The sequence below is a fragment of the Diabrotica virgifera genome, chromosome 2 (genome assembly GCF_917563875.1).
Source record: "Diabrotica virgifera virgifera chromosome 2, PGI_DIABVI_V3a".
Classification (NCBI taxonomy): domain Eukaryota; kingdom Metazoa; phylum Arthropoda; class Insecta; order Coleoptera; family Chrysomelidae; genus Diabrotica; species Diabrotica virgifera.
The window spans coordinates 21,142,101-21,167,816 of NC_065444.1; the positions used below are offsets into that span (position 1 = coordinate 21,142,101).

Genomic DNA, 25,716 nt, shown 5'->3' on the forward strand with positions numbered 1-25,716 from the left:
GACCGCATTTTACAATAAGACGATGCCTTGGACAGAGAGGTTTGGCAAAGGATGACGGGAATACGGCAAGATGCTGTTAACAATTGAATAATTATTGTAACATAATTGTACCCGTAAATAGATAGATAAATATCCTATTTTCACCTTACCTGGCTCTTTGAAGAATGTCGTTTGTGTTTAACGTCGAAACATCTATTATTTCATTATTTAATTCGCTTTGAGGAATAGGACTAGCGGCCTTTATAAGGATCAACGACTGCAAATAGGACAACAAGTGGACCGGTAGTGCTGCACCCTCCTCTGGAATTAATGCCACTGTTCTGGCGACTTGTTCTACTTTTAAGAACCGCTCTCTCAAGGCATCTTCGGGGTACACGCCTCTTTCTCGCGCTTCTTTTGGAATGCCTTCTATCACGGCGTTGACCAATCCATCGTGATCAGCTAAAAGAAGCAGAATATAGTAATTATTTTAATTACTCACAAGAGGTTTTTATTAAATAATTACACAGGGTGAGTGGTGAGGAACGCGCCAAACTTTAAGACTGTATAATATACGTAATAATAATTAAAAATAACTCATATGTGTTGTTATTCGATTTTCATTTGTTTCCGAGATACGGGGTGTTAAAATTTTTCTTACAAACTGACGATTTACTTATTGCTCTAAGACCGGTTTAGGTGTGGAAATGAAATTTGGTTGGTTTTAAGACATAGTTATTGCGCATTTTTGACACACAATTAAGAATTTTATTTTCACCATTGGCGCGCTTACGGGTAATGGTCTGAAATTTTTTAAAGAAAACAAATAGTACGCCACTGAGATATTTCAAATTAAAAAAGAATGTGTGTGTACTTTGTACGCACGTAAGAAGTTATTCTTCTATTATATAATTTTAACGAAGTAAATATACTTAACAGGTTATTTGTATTCTATTTAAATATTAAACTAACTTTCTTATCTATAACTTCCTAAATTTTTTTATTAAAACAACCAAAAATAAAAAAAATAAATCGTCCAGGATTGGAACCCGGGTCCTTTCGATCTCTGACCAAACGCTCAACAACTAGACCACCGAGTCTCTTATAATTGACACGTAAGTTTCGGATATAATTACACAACACGATGACAAATAGATTGAGTGGTATCGTGATAAAAATGTTATACCTACATATTTTATTATCTTACTACAGAAGAAGAGAAATTCAAAGACACAAAAATTATAATAAATAATACATTTACTAAAAACACTAATATATTCTTTTAATGACTTATTTGTGCTGATACAGATACTATCTTGAAAGATAAGAAACGAACTACATACTGTCTGTGTGCGCATGCGCGCAGATTTATGAAAATTTTTACTCTCAATCGCGCCTAAAGCAGAATAACTTCAAAAATTATTTTTGAATTCCTTGTTAAATTTCTGACAAACAATCTATCTTCACGTTTGTTCATACGACGCTTCGTTTTCATGGAAAAAATAAAGTACCTTAACGCTTATAAAGTATTCGAAATAAGTTTCTACACATTCATATAGAAACTTCGTCAAAAACTTTCTAAGCGCTAAATTTTTTCATGAAAACTAAGCGTCGCATAAAAAAAGGAAGATAAATTTTTTGTCACAAATTGAATGGGGAATGTAATAAAGATTTTTAATTTGAAATATTTCAGTGGCGTACCATTTTTATCTTTAAAAAATTTCAGACTATTACCCGTACGCGCGCCAATGGTGAATATAAAATTCTTAATTGTATGTCAGAAAATGCGCAATAACTACGTCTTAAAACTTACCAAATTTCATTTGCACAACTCAAGCGATTTTAGAGCAATAAATAAATCGTCAGTTTGTAAGAAAAAACACCCCGTATCTCGGAAACAAATGAAAATCGAATAACAAAATATGAGATACTTTTAATTATTATTACGTATATTATACAGTCTTAAAGTTTGGCGCGTTTCTCACCACTCACCCGGTATATTAAGGGGAATTGCAGTTTTTGTTTTTATTTGATTCAGAGTTGGACCACCATCTCCAGATAGCTCAGGCGTTATCAATGGAGCTATGCAGTCACAACTCTGAATCAAACACCAACGCCTTATTTAAGGGAAATTACCGCGAATGCAATGATTCCACTTTTGAGACGCAAATCAGCGACATCTCTCGTAAAACGAAGAAGACGAAAAGTCTCAGATACCAAGTTTACTTCAATTAAATAATTAAAATAATTGAAATAAAAACAATAAAAAATATTTACAACTTTTCGCTAAAAGAAACTGCTCTCTGGCTGCATTATATATTATATCCTCTAGGAATAATTAAAACGATCGAAAATATCTACCAGAACAACACAATGAAAGTAAAAGTAGAAAAATAACTAACTGGCCCAACTAAAGCTGGCAATAGGATAATACAGGAGGATTCCCTTTATTGTTCAACCTGATCATGGATGAAATAATAAAAAAGTAAGAACTAAAAAATGATATGAAATGGGAGAAAAACAACTTAAAATAATAAATCTGCTATGCAGACGACGCAATACTAATCTCTCTAAGTGAAGATGATTTACAACACATGCTGCGCCAATTTAATATAACCGCTAGAAAATTTAACATGTTAATTATCCAAAAAAAAACCAAATGCATGGTTATAACAGCAAATCTAACAAGATGTAAATTAGAGTTGGAGAGTCAGATAATAGAAAATATGGAGTTTAAATATCTAGGCATCACACTATCTACCTACAGAAAGCTCGAAACAGAAGTGGAAGATCAAATGAATAGAGCAAACAGGGCCGTAGGTTGCCTGAATGAAACAACATGGAGAAATAAAAATATCGGAAAAGAAATGAATAGCAGAATTTACAAAACAGTCATCAGGCAAATAATGACATCGCAACAGAAACATGACCTGGTACAGAAAGGACAAAAAGAATGCTAGAAACGGCAGAGATGAAAACCCTTCGAAAAATCGATGGCAAGACTCTATGGGATAGAGCTAGATAGAAGTGCATGTATACGACGGAGATGCCAGGTGGAGAACATTAATAACTGGGTAAGAAACAGACAAGAAAAGAATAGAATGGAATGACCACATACGCCGAGTGACAACAAATAGAGTAGTAAGGACGGCGAGAGACGGTTCCCCAATAGGAAGACGATCAGTTGGCAAAACGATGGAACGACACATTGAAAAAACAGACAGTCATGTCTACGCAAAAAGAAGAAGAAGAATTTATACCAAGTGTGCAATATATTACAAAAAAAACTTACCTGCTGCTTTTTGTACAGCTGTTATTTCAGGTTCCAATGGTCTAATTTGCTCTTTCCAAGATAATCCTGGACAACCAGCTTTGATTGCTCGCAACAAAGATTGACATGCACTCCACAATACTTGAGCCTGCCTACTAGCCGCGTCTGCATTATTCTTTTCTAAAAAATGATTATATGGTGAAGTCAAATAATTCCATGATCCATAACAATTTCAACCATCACGTAAAGCAAACATTAATTTTGTGGTTTAATAATATTCAGCCCTGTGATGGATAACCGAAGTTATTTTTAACGTTTGAGTTAAAGTTAAGATTACTCTCAGGAATAACGATGCCCATAACTACTTAGGTAAAATTCGGTGTGATGTATCCGTCACAGTTATGAGATAGTTGTTTCTTCAACGTTATATTAGAACTAACATTTGAGGAACAAAGTTTGAAGTAGCAAAGAGAACCTTATGTAGAAATAGTACAAGTTGGAGTGAGTGCGAGAGATTGTTCGGAACATGCTACAGGATGGGTAGATGACCGTAAAAGTAAATACCCGTCGCCGGCCACCGTCGATTACCGAACAGTGCCGAACAGCAAACAGCCGTTCGGGTTCGGTGGTGTTTCAAACGGTAGATAGAAACAGGGTTGCCAGATTGGCGTATGTACCCACAATTTTGGGGTAATTTGAAAGCGTCTAGGGAAATTTTTCTAAGCAGAAATTGTAGTGGGATTTTTTGGGGGCGGAAAATTATGGAGGATTTTAAGGGGTCATGGTAAATTAAATTTGCGAGTGTACATATAACTGTATATTATACTCCCATGTAATCGAAGACGATAGCAGTGACAGTTGATATATCAGATAACTCAAGAACTGTCGAGAAATAACGCAAGTAGTTAAGTTAAATATGATACACCACACCAATTCGAGAATTATAACTTAACTACAGGATACCTTTACGTTAAAGATAACTTCCATAATGGTCATCCATCACAGGGCTGATTGTATGGCATTTTTGACGAAGAGATGCTTTCGGACAGGTTCGGCGGTTCTTTAACCCTGTTTTAGGTAACTAGTGTCGACCCGCACTAACCCAGGAGGAATGATGGCTCTACGTGTCCTCCGAAACACGAAGACGGCTCGCGTACTTCAATAGAAATTAAAAATTTCGTTGTCGATCGAACTCGTGCGTTCCAGCTCAATGCCAGTATCTTAGTGGATGAGCTACGGTCGCCACATTAATAATTAGACGGGATTTATCGCCTAGTTTATCATACAACGGAACGGGGCGATACCGGTGAGTGCCGGGGACGTGCGCTTTCTAAATGGTGCCCTTATGGTGTAGTTTAGCCGCGCAGATTTTAATATGTATAGGCAAGAGGGAACTTGCATAAAATTTAAATTTTAAAAAAATGTTATAAATCACAACAGAACATAATTTAAAACATGTATCAAAGATAAAAATGTTTTTTTGTCTTTCGTTTGGACCCTAAAGACGATTAAAAATTCAAACTATACCAGTCAGCCCAAAACGCGTCGTGACGTCATCCGGTTATATGTTTACATTCTGCACCAACAAAGTAAACAAAATTGTATATAATTTTAAATAAGATATTATAAACGTTATGTACAAAATACAGTTATGTCACGTCACAAGTGTTTTTGATCGTTTGAACTATTAATCGAAAACTTGTACTTTTACAAAATGGTTTTATTTTCCATAGTAAACCTTCTTTCCTTTCCTTCAAAACCTGTATCAAACTCCAATCTCAACAAACTGGTATATATTATTACAATGACATACGATAAATGTCATTAGAATATAAATATTTTCCCTTATTCCGCGACGATGCGCAGGCCAAATACCCAAGTAAGTGGAGGCTAATAAACTAAAGAAGGAGAAGAAGAATATACCTAAATATAACCATAATCATAACTACATATATAATAAAACTATGTGACGTCACGGGTCGTTTGAACTATTTTATACCGCAGAAGACTTTAAATTTGTATTTCTAAGTTATTACGAGTTTTTAAAGCGTGAAATTTTGAAAATCTAATTTTTAAACAAAACTGAACATTATTATGTAATAAAAAATATGCAAGTTCCCTATTGTAACGTCAATAAAATCCTGACAGGCGCTAATTTGTGCATGTTTAACCTTGTTTGTATATTTTAACTAACTATAATTGAATTAAAATTTACAATACCTGTTAGCCATTCGTCTCTGTCTTTGTTTGCAAAAAAATATACATATTACAAAATTAGTATATGTTGTACTGCACAACACGATGTAAATAGTACTGGTAAAAAAGGAGAATAAAAGTACATATTACCTTCAACATGATAATATGACAGAAATTTTTTTCCAATACAAAACACACCTAACATAACTTCATTTATACAAAAAAAATATATATATATAAATTATCACATGAGTAAACAAAATTTTAAAACTCATATTTGACACATTTAAAAATGTGTTTTGGTTGACATGTTTTTCTCGTTCGTCTTCTTTTTCTATTCAAATGAGTAACTATTAAACAACCAAGGTGGTTGAACAGAAATTATTGATGGAAATGTAACAAAAACTGAAAAAGCATAATACAATTTACTATTTTTACAGGAAATAAGCCACAATTTTACATTAAAATAAGTTTATTTTGATGTTTCGATTCCATTTTTAAAGTGGTTCTTAAAATACAAATTAAACAAATTTTTTTTGTTACTTTGTAAAGAAAATTCTTCTAATAATTAAATTTTTTTTAAATGAATACTTTTTATCGCTCGGTATGATGCTTTTGTACGGGCCCGAAATCCTATTTAACGTCATTCGAAAAATCGAGACACGTGCAGTAACCTTGCCGTATACAGTATGAATATACATACATATTCATTTGTTATTTGAAGTTTATATTTTTTAAACTTAAAATATTTTTATACAATTATATAATATACAGCGTGTCTACTTTATGCACAATGGAGGAAAGGAGCCAAAATATGCAAGAAATATGGAGGCTCCAAAGAACTTTAAGAAACGATAGAAAACCCATTCCCCCACTACATGGAGAAAATGGGATCGTCTACACAGAAGAAGATAAAGCCGAGGTGATGAGAAGGACACTTGAAAGAGAGTGTACACTGAATTATCACCAAGACGAAGATATAGACTTTATCGAAGAAGTCGAAGAAACAGAACTAGAAACGCCCGAAGAACAAGAAGAAACAATAAATCCCACATCACCAAGAGAAATAAGTGAACTGATTCGAAAAAGTTCACCAAAGAAAGCACCTGGTCCAGACGAAATCACTAACAGAGCTCTGAAGTATCTTCCCTCGAAAGCAGTTGTGTATTTGACAAATATAACAAACGCAATACTAAGATACAGGCTCTTCCCAAATCGATGGAAGGAAGCCCATGTAATTATGATACCCAAGCCAGGAAAGAACCACATATTTCCTCAAAATTACAGGCCGATTAGCTTACTTCCAGCAGTCAGTAAGATAGTGGAGCGGGTCATCCAAACCAGGCTCCAATCAGAGACAGACAGGCTAGGCATAATCCCAGAATCACAGTTTGGATTCAGAGCTCAACATTCCAGCGAACTTCAAATATTAAGACTTACCGAATATATAGTAGCTGGATTCAATGACCAACAATATACGGGAGCAGCCTTTCTGGATGTAAGCAAAGCCTTTGATAGAGTGTGGCATGAAGGACTGACATACAAAATGAGAGATTATGGATACAGCGGGGCCATGACGAAACTCATCTCCTCGTACTTAAGCGACCGGAAGTTCAGGGTCCGGATAGGACCAGTTCTATCAGAACACGGAATGCCGGAAGCTGGAGTACCACAGGGGGCAGTTTTATCACCCCTTCTGTATACCATATATACAGCAGATGTTCCAAGAACACCCGGAACATTGATCAGCCTTTATGCAGACGACACTGCAATTGCTGCAAAACACATGAACCTAGATATAGCTGTAAGAAATCTACAGACGGCATTGGATACAATAGAAGAATGGAGTATCCAATGGAAAATAGCAATAAATCCAGATAAGACCCAAGCGGTTATCTTCAAAAAGAGAAGAGATAACCCAGAAGAACAGCTAACATTGCAAGACAGACCCATCGAATGGCAAAACGAAGTTAAATATTTAGGAGTCACAATGGACCAAGGTCTTACATTCACATCACATGTCAACGCAACAGTCCAGAAAACAGCAGCGGCCAGATCGGCAATAAGAGGACTCACAGGAAGAAGAAGCAAATTAGCTATGAAAACAAAATTAAGACTGATAAATAGCATTATACTGCCAATAATTACATACGCATCTCTTGCATGGGGTCACATAAGTCAAAGTAACAAAAAGAAGATACAAGCGGCTCACAACAACTGCCTCAGAGAAGCTGCAAACGTGCCCAGATACGTCGCCGAACGGTTCTTATTTAGAAACCTAAAACAAATAAGAGTACTGGATATTATGGAGGAAAAAGCCAGAACAAAATTTGCTGAGCTAGAAGACCACCCAAACCGGATCTTGCAAGAGATATTAAGGTATGATGTGTACCATAGATGGAAACATAGGAGACCCAAACAACAAATATTAGTAAATATATAATAAAGGCTAGATAATCGTAGCTCTATCAAAAGAAGACAACTTGCTCACCTTTGGCATCTCATTATATTTATTAATGTTGATTTTTATAATTTTCAGACATCCCTCAAAAAAAATATACAAAAAACTTCAAAACGGCTTCAGCCAATAAACAAATCAATAAAATATTAACAATAGGCGAAAGCCACAAAAAAAAATATTAGTAACAAAACCCAAAAAAGGGCACGAGGGGCCCACATCCTCGAGCGCCGAGTCGCCGAACTGGACATAGCCCAGAGCGGGGACTCGGCGCCCGAGCAAGCAAAACAGATCGAAGATAAGTCACTAGAGATAGCGGGAATAGAGCGCCTCACGCTGGCCTGCATTGATCGGGGTAGGATTTCATATGGGAGTCCGTGTACCCAAGACTCCCATATGATAAGCACTTTGCTGATTGAGAGCCCCTATAGCGCATCAGAGTGCTATCGGGGGGTAAGTGGATGGTCTGGAGCATTGAAGCGGGGTGGAGTGATTCCTGCTTACGGGAGTTAATCCTCCTCGCCCCAATGAATTGTATCACCCGAATGTCATTCTCTAGGGGTGAGCAAGTCTCTCAGGCTGGGTTAAATCACTATGCTTGCTTGCTTGCTTGTGTCTACTTAAGTTGGAAACATATGGGAAACTTTTTTATTATCAATTTTACGAAAAAAAGTTATTCTTCATAAAAAGTTCTGCATGCTCTAAAACCTAAGATTCAATCATCATATATCAAATTTTGTCAATATTATACGAGGTCTGTCAAAAAATATGAATTTTGTTTAATGGTAAAGTACCTTTATTTCTCTGAATATCGAAAATTATTATTATAAAAAGTTGTTTGGAATTAAAAACCAAGATCAAATATTTAATTACATGCTTCTAATTGAAAAAAAAATATTTTACAAATTTTTCTCTTTATGAATACGCAACGTCATTTTTATTTTTAAATGTTTAAAACTAAAGTAGACACGCTACGCTGCATTATAATTTTTAGTCCGTTATTTAACGGTAAAATATTGCAAAATCTCTAAATTTTAAATAACCGCTTGGATTGACATGAAATGTGGCATACACATAGCTAACAAGTCAAAGAAAAAAAGTGATATTGTGCCGATATGTGCTTTTGCCCTGGGGGTAGTTTTCACCCGTTCTTGGGGGTGAAAAAATATTCGTTCAAAGAAAGTCAGGAAATGGCTAATTTTAAGTAACTTTTGTTCTATAGAGTTTTTCACTAAGTCAATACTTTTCGAGTTATTTGGCAATGAATATGTTCATTTTTTCAACAAAATAACCACGCTTTTAGACGGTTTTTCGCAAATAACTCAAATAGTAAGTATTTTGTCGAAAAAACATTCTTAGCAAAAATATAGCCTGTAAAAAATTTAAAAAAAATGGTGTATATATCACGTCTCTACACCTAGTAGAAGCAGAGTTATAGCTAATGAAAAATAGGTTCAAATTCGTCAAATTCCAAATGGAATACTTTAACTTAAAATAACCAAAAATGAAGCACATTTCGGGGAAAACTCATTACAACTTATTTAAAGTGTTTAAAAAAAGTTTCATTTTTGTTTTATAAAAAAAATTTCTAGCATCAAAATTAAACAAGTTACGCTCAAAATAAAGTTAGTCCCTTTTGGTTTTGGAAAAAAATCGAGAAAATCACCCCCTAATTAGTATCTTAAATGAACTTAATCGTTACGACTTCACAAGTTTCTTGACTCGTGTATATATTGTTTATATGATCTGTAAGTTTCATCGGTTCAAAGTCCTTATTATTGAAAGGAATGTAGTTAAAAGGGGTTGAACGAGTCACTAATCACGAATGTATGCAAATTTAGAAACACCAAATCTTCATCAATTTTTGTCTAACAGAAAAACAAAAAAATACATGATAATCAGAAAAGCAAATCTGACTTTTGTTTGTTTTTCGAGATTTTTAATATCTCTAACAATTTTTAAGTTATTTTGAAAAAAAAAGCATATTTTTCAAAATTTAAATTTTTAAAAAATTTTACTTTGAAACCAAATTTTTTCAAAAATAAGCACTTTGAATCGATAAAACTTACAGATCATATTATAAACACAACATAAGTAAAATAATTTGTGGAGCGGTAACGATTAATTTCATTTAAGTTGCTAATTAGGGGGTGGTCTTCCCGATTTTTTTTTTGCAAAAACAAAAGGGACCAACTTTATTTTAAGCGTAACTTGCTTAAATTTAATGCTAGAAACTTTTTGTAAAAACATAAATAAAGCTTTTTTAAACACTTTAAAAAAGTTACAATGGGTTTTCCCCAAAAAGTGCTTAATTTTTTGAATAAATCACGTCGAAATATTCTATTTGAAATTTGGTGAATATGAATCTATTTTTCATTGGCTATAACTCTGGTTCTACGAGATCCAGAGACCCAACGCGTACACCATTTTTTTTTTTACTTTTTTATAAGCTATATTTTTGCTACGAACGTTTTTTTTTTCGACAAAATACTTATTTTTTGAGTTATTTGCGAAAAACCGTCTAAAAATGTGGTTATTTTGTTGAAAAATGAACATATTCACTTGCAAATAACTCGAAAAGGGTTGACTTGGCGAAAAAGCTCTATAGAACAAAAGTTACCTAAAATTAGTCAGTTTACCCATTTATTTTGGACATATATTTTTTCACCCCCAAGATGGGGTGAAACTCACCCCCAGGGCAAAAGCACACATCGGCACGATATCACTTTTTTTTGTTTGACTTATTAGCTATCTGTATGCCAAATTTCATGTCAATCCAAGCGGTTCTTTAAAATTTAGAGCAAAAACCGTGAAAGAATGGACTAAGTATTTAGTCATATATTTTTATATAATTAACCTAGTTATAAGTGTGGCTTATTCCCAGTAAAAATGTATTAACATGTCACAAGAAAATAGCAACTCCTTTGTTATTACCTGTTATAGCTTCATCTAGTCCCTTTAGACGCCCCACAATGGCTGCCAATTGAATTTTAGCCTTGCACCTTTCTTCTTCTAACAATTCGTCGTATTTTTTAGTCAGTTCCCTTTCGATTTCTTCAGCGCGTCTTCTAACTGCTTCCTCTAAATGGTCAGTGAACGTCTGAGATTGCCTCTTAAGTGCTTCTCGAAGTTCTATCTCATGTTGTTTTCTTAACTTCAATACCTTGAAATAAACATAACAAGTTAAAATGTCTATGTCTCCTCGTGAATAAAACAAAAAATGTTTAAGAGCACACAGTAGCGATCAACAGGTAGCAACAAACGCGGTCCAAGATTGCGAAAGTTCTGCGAACTTTCAAAAGTGAGGCAACAGTGCGTCGGTAATTCGACACTGACAGTGACGTTTATACATACTATCAAAAACAATAATTTTTATACACATAGGCGCGAAATGTTGCCAAGTCAGTGACGTTCGATTTCTTGTTATAAAAAAATCGATTTTTAGTAGTTCCAATGTGACACAAAATCTAGGCAAGGGATAAAAAAGTTTATTTGAAGAAAGTGCATTTTTTGTCTTTCTTAACACTTAAACGCCCAACCTTTTTTAGGTTCCATGTATGCCCAAGGGTGGGTAAAAAATGTCCACCTCGAAAATAGCTAATATATTTATTGAGAGTTTTTTATTGAGAGTTGCTGGAAATGGATTAAACTTAAGAATCTTATGCTTAAGGCCGGCCATTGGTAATGTTACAAGTATAGGCGATCCCATCACCTTTATAAAGTACACCACTCATAATCTAGAGCATATATGTATACCGAAAAATGCTTAACCTACTAACAATATATCTCGCTAATTACAGCCATATTTTTGCTACCCTACCTGTTGTGTATTGTTTATAAAAAAATGTGAAAGTTTTGCTTTTTTCTCAATAAATATAAGAGCGTTTATATCTAAATTACTCAAGTATTTAAATGAATTTCATGATAAAAGTCCGTTTAGCACTAGCCTATATGTAACGGAAGGATGTAACGTTAAAAAAATGTGAATTAATAAAGTACTTTTTGCGTGGTGTACTTTTAAAATAAATTTCTGGAATTAATAGAAATTGGCATGTGAAACGTAAATCTTGTACATATAATACACAAAAAGTATAGGAATCTGTAAGAATCTAAGCTCTGTTAATGTAGCAATTATGTATAAGATGGCGCTACGAAAAAAAATAAATAAACATCAAAAATTCAGGAGCGTAATGGCCCGTTTGAAACTTTCCTTAGGAAATTTCGGTACTTGACAAATATGAGTTTATTAGGGGTCCGGACAAATAATCCCGGACAAAAAATCCCCACAAATTATCCCCGGACAAAAAATCCAAGGACAAAAAATCCCCACAAATAATCGTCACAAATAATCCCCACAAATAATCCCCGGACAAATAATCCCCACAAAAAATCCCGGACAGATAATCCCCACAATTTTTTTTTGACAAAATATCCCCGCAAAAAATCCCGGACAAAAAATCCCCAAGAAATATTTTTGCCGAATAAAGTTGTCAAATGAATGCTTATAATCCAAGGATGGTACTAAAGATGAGAAATTTGACCAAGGCTGTCTGTCCATCGGTCCGTCCGACCGCGAATGTAACTACCCCGTCATTATGCCAGGCAGAATGACAGATGAGGTGACGAGTGTACAGTGAACGGTTATAATCCAACCATGGTACTAAAGATTCACGCACGCATTTCGTTTCCGAAAGTTCCACTTTCACGCACGACGTGCGGGAAAGTAAAATACCTTGTAATATTGCATTATAATATATTATAATACATGCAATAAAGTAATATTGAAAGTTTGTTTTTGACAACCTTGTCAAATAATTGATTTGTGTATTTTCACTTCTAAATAAAAATTGATATAACTCTATTTTTTGTGGCTTTTTCCAAACGTACGGCCCTAGAATAAATATTATTCCTAACTCGTGCGGAAAGTGTGTTCCTCGCACTCGAATGCCTGCCCGAACTCCGCTATCGCGTCGTTCGGGTCAACGGCGTCTCGTGCGTGAAATTATCACTTTCCGCAGTAGTTAGGAAAATAACTATTTTATGATGTCGATATTTTCCAAGTTATGGGGGGAAATAGTGACAGTTAGAGGTTAGAGTTAGAGCATAACTATTGAATTGTCTCGTTAATTATGAGTTTTACGACAAAAATGTAGGTACCTATAATACAAAAATAGAACTTAGTAGATAGAATTAACTTTTACATAATTTTGAATTTTGATCTCTTTCATTTTTTTTACGAATATTTAAAATTGTTTCAAATATGATTTCCTACAATTATTTCTTTTTGACAATTTTTTTCGTGCGGTTGATATTTTCCGAGTTAGCGGGAATATATTAAAAAGGGATGGGGAGCATAATTATTGAATTGAATCTTGTTTCCGAGCTGCCCCAAATTTTATAATTCTATCCTTTAGGGGAGGTCAATAGTGGTGTAAATTTAAAATTGCGACTGAATTCCGCTGAAGGGTTAGCCGTCATATTGATTTTAAAGGAGAACCGTTGATGCTAAATACCTCCACCATTTTCAACTTTTTTGCTCTACTGCTCATTATTTATAATAGTTCCCAGGTAGCAAGACTGTTTAACGCGCTCTACCTGAATCTGCGTTCCATTAGTGTGCAGATGGGTTATAGGTATAGATAGGGCTATTATAGCAATCGCCATTAAACCGGTTTTTGGTACGAAAATAGTGATTAGCAATTAAATTTAAGCATGAATTGTAATTTCGATTACCAAATATCGAATTCCAATTGTGAGTTCTTTCAAAAATCGTGCATGCAGCACTCTGCTTTGAATAACCCTGTTCAAAACATCCTATTTGTGATGATAATTGCTTGTCCTGAAAACGATAATCTTGATTGTAATACAAAAAAACCTATTCATTTTTGTAATTTCAAAAGTATTTGGTCATCATCATTATCAATGGCGTTATAACTCTTCGAGACTCTGCCACATTTTTTATTATTTAAAATCAATACAGCTGCCCACGATGTGAATTTGATACCGTTCACGTTATCAACACCAGTAATAAAAATTTAATGTGTTTCTCGGTCGATGATCGAAATGCCACATCAGCGACTTGTTAATTATTGTGTTTTGACTGGAATAAGAATGTGAATTTTAACCGAATTTTTAACGTGCATACAAATTGCACATACAATTTTTTTTGTTTATGCTTATTTTTTATTATAATAAATATGTTGATTTTCACCCATTCGTGAGCAAAAATTTGGTTGTTTTGACTTCTGAGTAATACCAAAAAGTCAAAAATCGTTATAACTGAAAAAACTCGACAGAGTTATGCTCGATAAACTCATAATACTCATAAAGCTAATAAAATATTTTTGATCTTTTCGTTTCACATGATTTACTGAGCGTTGGCTTATTTTTTAATATTTTTCCTTATTTTTTTTTTAATTCATTGAATTATAGCGTTGATTGAGATATTAGAGGCCGTCCAATATATCAATCAGCGATTATAGTGAATATGCTTATTTAATTTAAAAATAAAATAATTCTATCCTCTTCTTCTTGCTGTGCCTGTCCGTGACGAATGCTGGCGATCACCATGGCATGGCATCTTTATTTTATCTGCAGCAATGCAGGAAAGCTTCACATATCGCTTGGTGAGAACATTAGTGACGTAACTTCAAAAACGTTTTGTAGTAAAGTGACTTCAAAAACGTAGTTTGTAGTAAAGTGACTTGCGTCACTAATGCATGCAGAAGTGGAACTAAAAGTCAAAGAGTATTACTGACGTATCGAGACTTCCGTCATTAAAGCATAATATCAAGTTCAATATTAGGAGTATGTTTAATAGATTAAGTCACAATTGGTATTTTTTGAGTTACGTCACTAATGTTCTCAGCGAGCGATATGTTGAGTTGAACCAGGTTCTGAGGTTCTTTAACCAGGATGTTCTTCTTCTTCCTGGACCTCGCTTTCCAAATATTTTTCCTTGCAGAATGGCTTGTAGGAGGGCATATCTGGATTCATTTCGCATAATGTGTCCAAAGTATTCCAACTTTTGAGATTTGATGGTGGTTAATACTTCTCGGTTTTTCCCCATTCTTCTGTAAGGACCTCCTCATTTGTGACCCGATCAGTCCATGGGATTTTAAGAATTCTATTATAAGTTCAAAAAAAATTCAAAAAAATATGCTTGAAATATTTATTTCAAACTCTAAGCTCACCCCACCTTAAGGATAGCTATGACACGAATTTGATAGGCAAGCCATGCAAGTCGTTTTTGTCTATGTATGAAATTTAATAAAAAAATGTCTCATCCGGAAAGCAGATGGGTGCAGGTCGACCTATATTCGGATCTTAGACTATAACGTATATATAGTTTCGTAGAGTTTTGCTATCAGCCGTTGATGATTTGCTGATGAACGCTACTCGTGTTATTTCTTTCCGTTCATGTTCACAAGAGCATGTGTTAACAAGTAATTGGACTTCGTAAGTCCTAGGTTTTCATCCAAAGTAATCGAAAGTAGAACTGGAAGTCGATACTTTAACTCTTCGTGTAACTTTGCGTCGATTCATATACGATTTTACTAATTTTGGATCATATTCATTTACATTCATATCATACTTTGAGTCACTTTAAAACAGATACTTGCGGTTGCAACTCTAAAACTGAAGTCCGATGTTAAATTACTCATCTTTAATACCATCCTTGTGTTATAATCTTTTATTCGAAACCTCATTATTTGTCATTATATCTGTATTAATACGGAGGAGTTGTATGTAGGAGGACAGACGGAAAGACACTCATGAAACCGGAAGTATATATTTGTTCTCGCCTTGCGAAGGTTCGTCGAATAATATATCACTTTTACTATTCCGGTGACTTTAAAACAGTATTTCCGGTCCCATTTGTAAAACCGGAAGTCCTTGGTCAAATTTCTCACCTTTAGTACCATCCTTGGATTATAAGCTTTCATTCGACACCTCATTTGTCATTCAACCTGGTATAGTGACGGAAGAGTTATATTCGCGGTCGGACGGACCGACGGACAGACAGCCTTGGTCAAATTGCTCATCTTTAGTACCATCCTTGGATTATAAGCTTTCATTCGACACCTCATTTGTCATTCTACCTGGTACAGTAACGGAGGAGTTATATTCGCGATCAGGCAGACCGACGGACCAAATTGCTCATCTTTAGTACCATCGTTAGATTATAATCGTTCATTCGAAACCTCATTTGTCATTTTCCCTGGCATAATGACGGAGAGAAGTTACATTTGCGGTCGGACGGACAGATGGACAGGCAGCCTTGGTCAAATTTCTCATCTTTAGTACCATCCTTGGTTATAAGCTTTCATTCGACACCTTATTGGTCATTCTACCTGGTACAGTGACGGAGGAGTTATATTCGCGGTCAGGCAGACCGACGGACCAAATTGCTTATCTTTAGTACCATCGTTGGATTATAACCATTCATTCGACACCTCATTTGTCATTCTACCTGGCATAATGACGGAGTAGTTACATTCGCGGTCGGGCGGACAGATGGACAGACAGCCTTGGTCAAATTTATCAGCTTTAGTACCATCCTTGGATTCTAGGCTTTCATTCGACACCTCATTCGCTATTCTACCTGGTACAGTGACGGAGGAGTTATATTCGCGGTCAGGCAGACCGACGGACCAAATTGCTCATCTTTAGTACCATCCTTGGTTATAAGCTTTCATTAAATGTTCTAAACATTAATTACATTTTCATTCTAAATTAGACAATTAGACAAATTTGAGTGATATAATTGTTCTTCCCTGGTATAATTTTATAATATTGGGACATGAGAAGTAGGTAACAAACTATGATGAACCAATATGCGAAATAGATTTTTCCAATACTTTTGGTTTAGATTTTACCACGAGATACGAGCACAGTATTTATCCGAGTAAAATTTTCAGCGAGACCCCGTCCTTAAACCTCCTAGAAAATGAAAAGTTCGCACCTCATATATAAAACGATTTCGAGTCATCTTAGCGAGACCGCACCTGCATACCAATCTGTACTGAAACTAAACTATCAGTTGACTATAAAGTCTGGAGTCCGCGGCTTCGCTTAGATATCTATTGCGTTATTTCTCCGATAGAGGCAGCATCTCTCGGGAAAGAATCTTTTCTCTCTGTTGCAATGCGACTTGGGGACCTCTCTTTCATACAACGGCCGGCCTTAATAAACACAGTATCTTAGAAAATATTAATATAAACAATTTACAAACCTTACAACAAAGTTACAATGTACATCAAAATTACATAGCAGTAAAAGCCAGTAATTCAGATTTGTCGATTTTCTCCACATTCTTCCTTTCAACCTGCTCATTGGCGGATAATTATGTAAATTATGTAATTATACGTCGATAGTTATATGGATTATTTTCCTACCAACGAGAAATTATATAGAAACCTTTAGTAATAAGTTTTACCAATGGTGTACTTTTTGTGCCCACCCATATTTAACTCAAGATGCTACTTTTATTTTCAAAAATATCGGTAGAACCAAATAAACATTCGATAAAGGGCTGTCTTTTTAACAATAAATAATTTTAATACGCATTCGGTGGACATTTTTTACCCACCCTTGGGCGTTTAAGGGTTAATGGCGGTACAGGCTCCTTTTTTCAATATTATATTTAGTTATAGAGAAATTTCCACATACTAACATATTTCTGAAATTGGGCTCTGTACCGCCATTCTTTATTATATTACGAATATGTGTGCCAAATATCTCGACAAAATATTCAAACTTAGAGCCGCAATCCTGGAACGCGTTTGTTGCTACCTGTTGATCGCTACTGTTTGCTCTTAAGGGGAGAAAATTAAAGTCCGGTATAAATAGACCCTTCCCCGATCCATCCACAGGTCATAAAGTACTTTTTCAGTTGTCTAAAAATGTCTACACACCAACTTCGTTACCTGCTATTATACAGAGTGGGCCAAAGAAAAGTCCACCTCGATATTTGGCAGTATTTATTGAATTTTAAGGAAATGAAGAAACAGGTCGATTTTTGATCTAAGAGGGACACATTTTTACGGTACATACATCTGTCATTTGTCAACCGCCTCCCTTCCATTTCCCCACCCCTTATTTTGAAATAGGGAATAGGGGTCGTGTGCTACCTCATTTGAAAGGTTATTCAATTCTCTATTCAGTAATATTAACATTGACATAAGTATTTATACAGGGTGTCCAATAAACATTATTTTGAATTAAATTAATTGACACAAAAAGAAGAATGTATGCAATTTATTTAACTCAAAATACATTCTACTACTGACAGAAAACAGAGAAAAATGTTTATTTGACAAATAAATGTTGTTTTTCGCTCAAATTCAATATTCAACCTACCAAGAGGCAGATGGGTGGCAGCTTGAACATTGAAATTAAGCGAAAAGCAATGTTTATTTATCAAAAAACATTTTTTTCTGTTTTGTGACAGCAGTAGAATGTATTTTGAATTAAATAAATTATATACATTCTTCTTTTTGTGTCAATTAATTTAATTAAAATATTTTTTTCTTTGACACCCTGTACAAATAATTATGTTAATGTTTATATTACTGAATAGAGAATTGAATAACCTTTTAAATGAGCTAGCACACGACCCCTATTCCCTATTTAAAAAGAAAGGGGGGTGGAAGTGGAAGGGAGGGGGTTGACAAATGATAAATGTATGTACCCTAAAAATGTGTCCCCCTTAGATCAAAAACCGATCTGTTTCGTCATTTCCTTAAAATCTAATAAATACTGCCAAATATCGAGGTGGACTGTTTTCTTTGGCCCACTCTGTATTATTGCCTGTTATTATGCTTTTATAAACAGTTAATTTAGAATTCACCAAGATCTTACTTTAAAAGACAAAGTTAATATAATTGAATACGCGAAACAATCGAAGTGCAGTCAAATCGAAATTATTAATCAGTTTGAAATTTCACAAGCTCAGGTGAGCAAACTTTTAAAAACCAAGACAGGTTCATAAACGATTGGCGAGCTAATTCAAAATTAACCCAAAAACGAAATCTTATCATATCTGAATGGACTTAAATCGGAACATATAAAAATGTTTAAATTAAGGGGATATGGTTTGAAATCAAAATTTCAAGCACAATTTTGTGATTTTTTTTAAACTATGGTACAATTATTTTATTTTTAAATTATACAAGCATATTAAGTACAATTCAACGAATATTCAAAAAATTTTCAAGAAAAAATATTGAAAAATAAGCCAACGGTGGCAAATTTTTACAGACACCTCAAAAAAATGGATTTTGCGGTGGGCATCAGAACTCATAACTGGATTATGTGAAACAAAACATTCAAAGATTAGCTTATGAGGTTCTCGAGGTAAAACTGTCGAGCTTTATTACTTTTAACAATTTCTTGAGTTCTTGGTAGCTCTTGGAAGAAAAAAAAAACTAAATTCTTTATAACAAAAAATAAGCATAAAAACAAATATATCTCGTCTGCGTTACCTCATAAAATGTTTAAAGAAAATATATGCAAAATTTCAGGTGGATTAGTCGAGTAGATTTTGAGTTACAATGACCACCGCCTTTGAAAAAGCAGTTTTGAGAAAAACGCGTTTAAAGTTTTGACAACTTCGTCTTTGTCTTCTTATTTGTCTGTCAAGTCCTAAAGTGATGCACATCGGAGTATGTTTTTGAATCGCGGAGTAATCTACAAAACAGAAGGGGAACAGTCGTTGAACGTTTCTCACTACGCTTAAGCGTGCTGGCGCGGAACCGCGGCAAAGCGAGTCGAAGATAGGGATATTAAGCATGCTGGATCTCTGGCAATTTTATTACGTTCGATTTGAAATTTTAAGAGAGTATTTTAGAAGTTATGCACTTTCATTTGCAATTGTTTTTGTTTCAATTATTTTTTTTTAATTTATATTAACGATTTATGTAATTTTAGTAAATTGTATTTGTAATTGTTTTGTTTTCGACTGTTTTTAAGCTTTGTCTATAAAATTATATGTATGTAAAATAGTAAAAAAAAAATTTCAAACCATAACCTACCCCACCCCTCATACCTCTTAATTCACATTATTACCTGCTGTTGGAAACATAATGTAAGCCTCCTCTTCTCTTGTTCTACTGCCTCACAAATTTGAGCGTTGTTCAAAACTTCACCGCCCCCTAGTCTGGCGACTTCCGTGGCATTTCTCAATCGTTCTTGAACGATGGTTTCCATCTTAGCCAACTCTTTTTGATAATAAAGTACATGGGCATATGTGTGAAGAACAAAAAGATCTAAGTCCTCTTCATTTATGCAGAGGTGTTTTTTCGAAAGATCTATCGTAGGAAAAAGACTCTCCAATTCTTCGGAAAAGTTTTGTCTAGCTTTTTCTACTTTGTCCCAGTATTTTTCGGCTACGCTGCCCATCTTTTGTTCGTGTTCAAATTCCCTCCTGGCGTGTTCTATGTCTTCTTGAACTCTGCTGATATTACTTTGGATCGTCTGTTTGGTAATGGGATCAGCATCGAATGATGGTCTAAAGAGAAATAAAATGTAGTTAAAATTATGTAACGCGAATGCAATAAGAGAAATAGGTTTTTTCACTAAACGGGTAAACTGGAACAGGAATATACAAAGAATGGGATGGAAATAATCCTAAAGAAAACTGAATATCTAACAACGGAGAATACAGAAATAAAACAGCTTGTAATAGACGAAGGTAAACAAATCAAAGGAACAGACACATACAAGTATTTAGGTTTCATAATATTAAACAATGTGAAACACAATTTGGCTTCAGAAATGGACTGGGAACCCGGGACGCACTCTTTGCACTAAATGTATTATTGCAGAAATGCCGAGATGAAAGGAAAGACGTCTTTGCTGTATTTATTGACTATGAGAAGGCCTTTGATCGAGTACATCACAAATTAATTAAAATATTAAAGGAAAAAGGAGTTTATAGTCAAGATGTACGAATCATAGAAAAATTATACTGGCGTCAAACAGCGACAGCTTGCATAAATGGAAAATCAACAGAAATGTGCAAAATACAAAGAGGTGTCGGACAGGGTTGTATACTGTCCCCACTGTTATTCGATTTATATTCATCTAGAATATTTAAGGAAGCGCTGCATAATTTGGAATGGGGTGTAAAGTTAATGGAATTCTGATAAATACAATCAAATATGCAGACGATACAGTTATTTTAAGTGATGATATGAATGGCTTACAACACCTTTTAAATGCCATTGACACAGTGGGAAGAGAGTTTGGCCGAACCATAAACTGTTCAAAAACAAAATCCATGGTATTTAGCTGTTTGGCCCATCAAGATTCACGGTTATATGTTGACGGTCATATAATTCAAAGAGTACCCAGTTTTAAATATCCTGGTTGCCATATTACTGAACAACTAGATCCAGATAAAGAGATAAAATGTAGAATCGAGATAGCCCGCACGACATTTTTAAAAATGAGGTCATTCTTCTGTAATGACAACTTGCAACTTCAACTTCGAAAGCGCATGATTAAATGTTACATTTGGTCAGTCCTCTTGTATGGTGTCGAAGCATGGACATTAAAAATATCCACCATTAAACGTTTGGAGGCCTTTGAAATGTGGCTGCACAGACGTACACTGAAAATACCATGGACGGCTATGCTGACAAATGTGGCAGTCCTTAAGAGAGCGAATGCTGTCCGCGAGCTGTTTGATAACATCAAATATAGAAAGATGGCCTATTTTGGACAGGCAGTAAGGGGAGACCGGTATAATATTCTTCAACTTATTATGATGGGTAAAATCGAAGGACGCAGAGGAATTGGTAGAAAGCAGGTCTCTTGGTTGAAGAACATCAGGGAGTGGACAGGAATAAAGAAAGTAGAACAACTATTTAGAATAGCTCGAGACAGAGACAGTTTCGCCATGTTAATCGCCAACGTCAAGGGGACTTGATAGCGATGGGCACGTTAAGAAGAAGAATATCAAACAAAGGAACAACTGAAGAAGATATAAAAAATATACTAACACAAACACGAGACTGCATACGAAAATTGAACCCGATACTGTGGGATAAGAACATCAGTATAAAAACAAAAGGAAGAATACAATAACACCATGACAAGAAGTATCCTCACTTATGGTTGTGGAAATTGGACAATAAATAAGAAATCCAAAAACAAAATAAGAGCAACGGAGATGTAATTCCTATGGAGAAGCTGCATAGTAACAAGAAGAGACAGAATAAATAACATAGATATTAAGAAAAGAATGGGAATGAACTCAGATATAATCGACTACATAGAACAGAAGAGATTAACATAGTACGGCCATGTCAGAAGAGAACAGACAAAAATCGTTGGATAAACAGAATAACAGAGTGGAGCCCGATAGGAAGAACAAAGAGAGGCAGACCCCGAAGATCTTTCAGCGATGAAGTGGAAAGTAGTGATAAAAGTGGAGATGAAGCAAAGGAAAGCAGAAATCCGCAGGAAGGGGTCTGGCAAAACAGGAGGAACTGGAGAGAATGGTTGAGTGAAGGAATACAGTGAAAACTGTAGAAATCCTTACAGTATATATATGAAACTTACTTGGAAACAATTTCTTTTAATTTGTTTATGTCTCTAACAGCGATTTCAGCTTTTTCTGTCGCTCGTCTTACACACTCGTGCTTAGATCTCGTCTTGCTCTTAAGTGTATCCCACGTCTCTGGTTTAACTTCGTTCACTGCTTCCTCTATGATGTACTCTATGTCTGAGTTGTACGATTTTATAATAAAAACTGCCTTGTTGAAAGCGTTCACGGCTTCTTCTGCGGATACACGGATGTTTTCCTCAAGTTTTGCTAAGTTTTCGGTGGTAGGGCTATCAGTAGCTACTGTGATAGGTTTGGGCTTTGGTTCTCCAGCTGATAAAATAGATTTCAATTAAGACCATGTATAATAGCTGATAATAAACTTCAAGTAATAATCTTCCCAGCTGGGACCATTTCTTTTTTGAAGCACCTGTATATTGATCAATCTCAATGTTTCACTACCCTTATAGTTAGGTCTTTCAGGAACTGGGGAATGCTGTTGATCGCGGTAACTTAGATACTCAGCATACCCAGAAGCCTACAACTAGTAATTGAAATATTCAACATACCTAGAGGTTAAATTTAAATCCAGAAATGAAAGAGATCCAGGAATGAAATTGATTAATGTTTCATCTCTGGATATTTCTCCCCTGGTTGTTGGTTGTCGTCTCTGGGTATTTTGAGTACATACTTGAATTACCGCGATCAATAATCTCCCCAGCTTATGAAGAGGATACCCACATGATTAGCAAAACGTTGAGATGGACCCATAAAGTCGTCCAAAAAAGGCATTGTCCCAAACTCGGCTATTAGATAATTCAGGCTCTGGCTGTAGCAGCCTCCAATAAAATCAATTTGATTAATAAAAGTACTAGAAAAAAAGGCATAAAGAACTAAACTATATATTTGGTACCTCAGTTCCATAGGGAGACAACTCCAAAATTTCGTATTTGGAGTTAATTATAAGGAAATAAGCCTCAACCTCGTTGGTAAGAGGTTCTTACGGCTGTTTATAACTGATGGTTGTGTAATGGTCCTGGTTGCTCTGGTATCTAACGACAATGTATACTTTTTACCATTTATTTCTCTATCTACATATACACTATCTTCACATTTCAAAAAAGCTATTAGTATGAGAGGGTCTTTGGAAAAGTTCCGGGTCGAAGCTGTCCCTCTAAAGCTGACCTGTTCTAGTTTTCCTGCTGGTGAGTTTCTTGATTTCTATCGAACCTCTTTTATCAATATCACATAGAAACAAACCAAAAATATTTTATTTTCCATTAAAATAGTTATATATTTCCTTACATTAATATATACGATATACAAGATATAACAATCTTTGATTTCGACTTTCTAAAAACTCTAAAGGGTATCCCCCGTTAAGATAGGCAAAATGCCCTCACCCTCAGAATTCAATCTTTTTAATTTTTTTACGTTCTGTGCAATTAGAAAATGAGATAACGCGGATTTTTAGCTCGCCACCCCCTTACCCCTCCCCCACAGCCAAAAACGTAGATTTTTAGATTTAATTTTTTTTAGTTGGGTTGCAATTGATTTAAAAATTTCAAAAAATTCACACGTGTAACTGAGGCTTTTACAAAATACGTCCATTTTTTATGGACCCTTAGGTCGAGTGTACATAACCTCAAATTATTTTTTAACTGTTTTAAAACCTATAACTTTTTTTTGGAGGGGGCTGCAGGTCCAATTTTTTTGCATTTTGTGTATTTTATCAAAAGCTGTCTCTCTGATTTTTTTCAGATTTTTCCGTCAGGTGCGCCATCTTGAAAAATCCGGAAAACTGTTTTTTTAGGGGGTTTTTAGGGATTTTCTCCATTTTATAGACTGCAACATAGATCAACTCAAGGTTTTGTTAATAGATTATGTATAATTTGAAATAAATGAGTATTTTAGGGTTATAAAAAATTGGGCAAAATACTTTTAAACCCCCCAAAAACCATGTTTTTTTAAGTTATGTAAGGGTTTTTGCGGGCTTAATGATATTTTTTGAGGTCGATACAGCCTGAATATATTTTTTATTTTTTTACGTTCTATATGATCTTAAAAAATTAGGACTCACCGCAATTTTAGCCCACTTCCCCTATTCCCCCTCCCCCACAGCCAAAAATGTCAATTTTTCGATTTTATTTTTTTTTAAGGTGGTATGACACAATGTTAAAATTTATATAGTTTTTAGGTACAGTTACCGTCACTATTTCAAAACCAATCTTCAACTTAGGGGTATGTACGTGAACTGTAGACTTTCTATTTTAATAGTATCTAGTTAAAATTTTCAAAGAAAGCAGTATATTTTTTATAACTGTACATAAAGGAGTCCATGTCATAAGTTACTTAGTAACTTACTATAAAAATTCGTTTTGCATAATAATTTTTGAACTTGGGTGGAAAATAACTACCAGAAACGATTAACTATGCAAAAAGCTTTATTTTAAACAAAATTTCATTGTCCATACTGCCATAATTTTTAAATTAACTGTACCTAAAAGTAAAAATTTTAGTTAAAAGCTGCAATCTGGGGATTTTGTTGAAATTACAGCAATAAGTTGGCATTTTTCTAGTGATAAATTAGTTCCGCTGTCACTTAATAGATGAGAAGATGAGTTCACGTGTCATTTAGTAGATGGAAGATGGAAGCAGTGATGTATTAAATGGAGACAGATGCGCGTTTGCCGGATTTTAAGAAAATCTACAAACAATTGAAAACGAGTTTTGTAACCAGGGAAATACGATGAATCACGCGGTTTTGTTTAGAAAAGTGGCCCCACCCCCTCCCAGTACGCATTTTGGACCTTGTTTGACTTTCACTTTCAATCATGATTGTATAACGTCACAGTGTCTTAACAATACAAATATACATTTTTTATGCTTGAAACTGTGACGTTATACGAATGGTTGAAAGTTAAACGAGGTTCAAAATGACTCAAAGTGTTTACTGGGGGATTATACTAGTTTTGACATAATACATAAATAACATAAGTAAGCTCTAGTATGTTATGTGGGGCGGATCTAAAAACAATTTCAGTTTTATTCACTTTCTGGCAAATTTAATTTTTATAGGGCCGCAAATAATGCATTGTTCGGATACAATTAGCGTCTCTTTGTAAAGACGATGACGTCGACATTTTTACACACATTACACATGCCAATGGCCATTAGTATTTGTTGAGGCATTATGCTAATGAAAAAATTGTAGACAAAACAATATTGTATAATCATTGATTAATTTATGTCAAATATTTC

General features: G+C 34.7%; 1 protein-coding gene across 4 annotated transcripts in view; it reads right to left on the bottom strand.

The window, feature by feature from the left end:
• LOC114326480 (MICOS complex subunit Mic60) overlaps nucleotides 1-25,716 on the bottom strand; it is a 38,531-nt gene that overhangs the window by 4,596 nt on the left and 8,219 nt on the right. For 3 of the 4 annotated variants that reach the window (XM_028274872.2, XM_028274874.2, XM_028274870.2), the window contains 6 exons: nucleotides 22,473-22,788; nucleotides 19,974-20,415; nucleotides 10,839-11,067; nucleotides 5,471-5,491; nucleotides 3,272-3,430; nucleotides 150-441 (listed from right to left, as the gene is read on the bottom strand). In XM_028274872.2, the coding sequence (XP_028130673.1) occupies nucleotides 150-441; nucleotides 3,272-3,430; nucleotides 5,471-5,491; nucleotides 10,839-11,067; nucleotides 19,974-20,415; nucleotides 22,473-22,788 (1,459 nt within the window). The remainder of the gene's footprint in view (nucleotides 1-149; nucleotides 442-3,271; nucleotides 3,431-5,470; nucleotides 5,492-10,838; nucleotides 11,068-19,973; nucleotides 20,416-22,472; nucleotides 22,789-25,716) is intronic. The other variant, XM_028274873.2, reaches the window with a different exon arrangement.